The 3,524-nt window shown below is 39.5% G+C and overlaps 1 protein-coding gene across 1 annotated transcript; it reads right to left on the reverse strand.

Moving 5' to 3' along the window:
* Positions 1-1,303: 1,303 nt before the first annotated feature.
* LOC147603751 (uncharacterized) lies at positions 1,304-3,281 on the reverse strand. The gene is made up of 6 exons (XM_086796315.1): positions 3,159-3,281; positions 2,699-2,896; positions 2,455-2,598; positions 1,945-2,059; positions 1,659-1,759; positions 1,304-1,468 (listed from the first exon to the last, which is right to left on the reverse strand). The coding sequence occupies exons 1-6, from the start codon at positions 3,279-3,281 to the stop codon at positions 1,304-1,306; spliced, it is 846 nt and encodes a 281-aa protein (XP_086652441.1).
* Between the last annotated feature and the right edge of the window lie 243 nt (positions 3,282-3,524).

Here is a 3,524-nt window from a genome sequence, read left to right on the forward strand (position 1 = left end):
GTCTCCGCTGTCCGGCTACACAAGCATAAGAATGGGGCAGCATCAAGGTAGGGAGAAGTTGTGCCTGTATCTTAATTTAACCAAGATAACAATCGATTTACTCAACTAAACCATAGGACTAGAATCCATGTTACCTTCTTAAGAAAACAATCTTTTTCACAAAGATTTTAGCATTTCAACTTGAGATTGCGATAAGACATTCTTTATTAAGGCATATGATATTGTTTAAAAGAATACAAACTTTAACTAGTAAATTAATCAAATAGATCACTATTAACAATTAATAAACAAGCCAGGGCCATACCTCAACCCCTAAGAATGATATATAATTGAAAAAAATATATATATATATACCTTATAGAAATTTATCGTTTATCATTGTCTTTGCTCGTCAATCAGAGTTAAGAAAATAAATATATGAGAATAGAGAGTTTTTTAATACCTTCTCTTACGATTGAAATCATCCGATCATCCCCAATATTTATCTCCTCTTACTCGTACTCAAACTTTTCTCTCTTTCGAAGGTCTATGGCAAAATAACCTTATCTTGTAGGGCTACGGCATACTATTCTTTCTTTAAACGGCATACTATTCTTCCTAGCAATCTAACCTTTTCTTCTAAGAGATTAGATAAGAATGAAGGGATATATACATCTCAAGCTCTAGGATTACCTTGAGGCTACTTGCTACCTTCTTACAGTTTTCCCTGTGTAGAGACCCTGACAGAATTAGCAAATTGTTTTAGCCATAACTCTCTAATAAAAACTTAGAATATGGTTGTATAACCAGTCAAAAGAACCGAAAGGCATCTGGTCTACAAGCTAGCGTGGGTGGAATAGGTAAAAACATCTGTATATAGTTGTAAACGCACCATCTTTAGAAACGCATTGCTTTTCCACATTTTTAGTATGCATGGACTCTAAATATATAAAAGTACTCTAAATACGACCTCCTATCACCTAAATTCGAATTTCTATTTTTGGAGATACTTATCTCTTAATAGAACTATTCTTGTCTTCTTATTTCTTTTAGGATTTTTGGAGCTAATATTTTTATTCTAACACTTTCCTAATGTTTCTAGCCTTATTGTCTCACTCTTATCTAAGTGCACTCTCTTTCCTTCTTGAAATCTATATTAAAAGAGACACATAAATGGCTTGGGAGACACCTTACATGCAACCATACCAATCCTTAGAGGTTGTTGATGCAGATGTAATGAATCACTGGAGCTCATAGTAACCTTTGTTACACATGCAGTCATCCAGAAAGAAAAATCGACGAGAGAGCATTTGGGAAGAAGGGACTATGTCATTTTCAAACCTTTAACTGTACTAATGAACATTGTTGTCCATCCATTGAACTTTAGAACCTTGATTCCAGTTAGTATCTCCCCAAGCGTGTGCACACGTGTGTCAGTGAACTGAATAGACTTTTGTCGGATTTTCTTGACTGCATGTGCCATAAAAACCTGTCCATGAAATCAAAATGCTCTCTCAGGCAGATCTTATTGTTTGGCTTGCCATGGCCCATGTGCATCATGTGTGACATGCATTCAAGGTTTCGCATTTAATGTGCATGCACTTCTTACTGTGGTGGTTAATTAGTCAAATGCTTCAGGCAAGTCATTTTCTTAGCCATGTATTAAATAACAAAGGCACATTGGTGAGAAATATAAGTAGAACACTAGGAATGGCAGAAACACCAGCTTCAATGATAGAAAAGCCGGCTACTATTGTGATCTCCACCACGGAAAACCGAACTGTATGCAACACAAGTGAAACTCTTAGATTGCATTGCTTCTGTCAAGGGACTAGGTAAATCATTAATAGTTACTAATAATGGCTTTGCAGCAGGTAGTACTGAAGGATTTCAAGCACTGCAAGGTACATGTAAATCTACCAAAGTGGAAGAAAATACTAGCATCTAAGAAACCAGTGAATTTACCGAAGTGGAAGAAAGTAGTAGGATCTAGAAGCTTCTGAGTGTCATTAGTGATCAGGTTCATCATTTGCCCGTTGCTAGAACTCTCGATGACAGTTGCTGTTGTCAGCTTACACATCTGAAAACACAAGCCCAGATGCAATATTAAGGTTCAGAAGACATCGTAGTGCATGGACGCCACTGGTGGGTTAAAAAAAAAAAAGTAAAGATCCTGCTAATCAGTCAACAATGTTGCTCCTCAACACACTGGGAAGAGGGAGATGCCATGGTTCACCCTTAGGCAACGAAGAACCTTGGTGTCCATAGTCTTGGGCAAGTGGGATTTGAACTCATGCTCGTGAGTTCAAATACTTACCAACTGGCCTACGAAGCTGTGGTCACGTCACTGGTGGGTCGTTTAGTTGTGAACTCAAGTAAATTCCTACTAGACAGAAAGGACCAACCTTATTAAAGACTACAGTTGCAATGGCAGCCCTAATCTTCATGCCAACCTTCTGACTTAGTGTGAAGCACATGTGGAGGCCAAAGCTTTGCATCAATGAGGATAAAAGCATGCCAAACACCAGCATTGCTGATTGGAGAGGACGAATTGAGCTTCCAGCGTGCTTTGATTCCTCCACCACCTTCACTAATCCCTTCAGTATATACTATAAAGACCTGCATTGCATTGTTTTCACAACTAATTAATTGAAGGGAAGAGGTGCATAGGATGCATGCTTATGTCTGCATGTATAGCGCAAGCCTTTTATATACGTACCTGGGCAATGAGGGGTATTATCCATAGAGGCTTAAGAAATGCAGCTATTGCCATCTCTCTCCAAAAAGCATTGTGCACGATCTTCCACACCGGTGTGTGATCTCCTGTGAGCTCGAGCTCATGTTTGACAGATTGCTCCCATTGATGCTCACAGTGTTGAGCTGCCTCCTGAGGGTTCATGTCATATAAGTCATTTTCCTGCAAAAATCAATGATGCATCCATCAGAACACACGCGTGCACTCAGAAGAAGCAGGTGTATGTGGTAACATATTGTCGAGCTGCTACGCGTGTCGTATGTACATGTGTATGTATGTGACACTACCAAAAAGGTACATGTGTCTTTATAACGGTACACGTGTACATACAACAATGCACCGTACAATGCCTCTTGTATGATTAGATTAAATTTAGTGTTAATGAGCAAGCAGTTTCGAAGCTCAACTTAAGAGAGTGCCTCACCTTGAGAGGCTTGCGGTTACCCTCACGGACGAATGGAGAAGCCCAATGCCATGTGACCAAGCTAAGGAGGTTGGCACGAAGCTCAGGGCTGGGGGTTGATGAAGCAGGTCTAGGGCTAGTCATGTTGTGCTCTGAGGTGATGAGAAAGGAGAACACAAAACAGGAGTGATACTCTCACCACCCTACTCCATGCAGAGCTTTTGTAGAGTAGAACGTGTGAGGATAAGGTGACGTGGATTTTACTGGAGGTGATTAGATGCATATAACATAATATCAACAAAATGGGTCCAGGTTATTAGATGCGTTTAATATAATATCAACAGAATGGTTTCTTAGAGCGCCACTACCCACTATTACATGCAGAAC

The sequence above is a fragment of the Cibotium barometz genome, chromosome 63 (genome assembly GCF_041138505.1).
Source record: "Cibotium barometz isolate CiBa-2024 chromosome 63, ASM4113850v1, whole genome shotgun sequence".
Taxonomy (NCBI): Eukaryota; Viridiplantae; Streptophyta; class Polypodiopsida; order Cyatheales; family Cibotiaceae; genus Cibotium; species Cibotium barometz.

Bases quoted from the DNA above. Each gene is read 5' to 3' on its own strand.
- LOC147603751 (XM_086796315.1), bottom strand. From the start codon at position 3,281: ATGACTAGCCCTAGACCTGCTTCATCAACCCCCAGCCCTGAGCTTCGT. The intron at 2,599-2,698 runs GTACGTATATAA...AATGCAATGCAG, and splicing joins TAATACCCCTCATTGCCCAG to GTCTTTATAGTATATACTGA. The intron at 1,760-1,944 runs GTAAATTCACTG...TGTTGCATACAG, and splicing joins TACTACTTTCTTCCACTTCG to TTCGGTTTTCCGTGGTGGAG.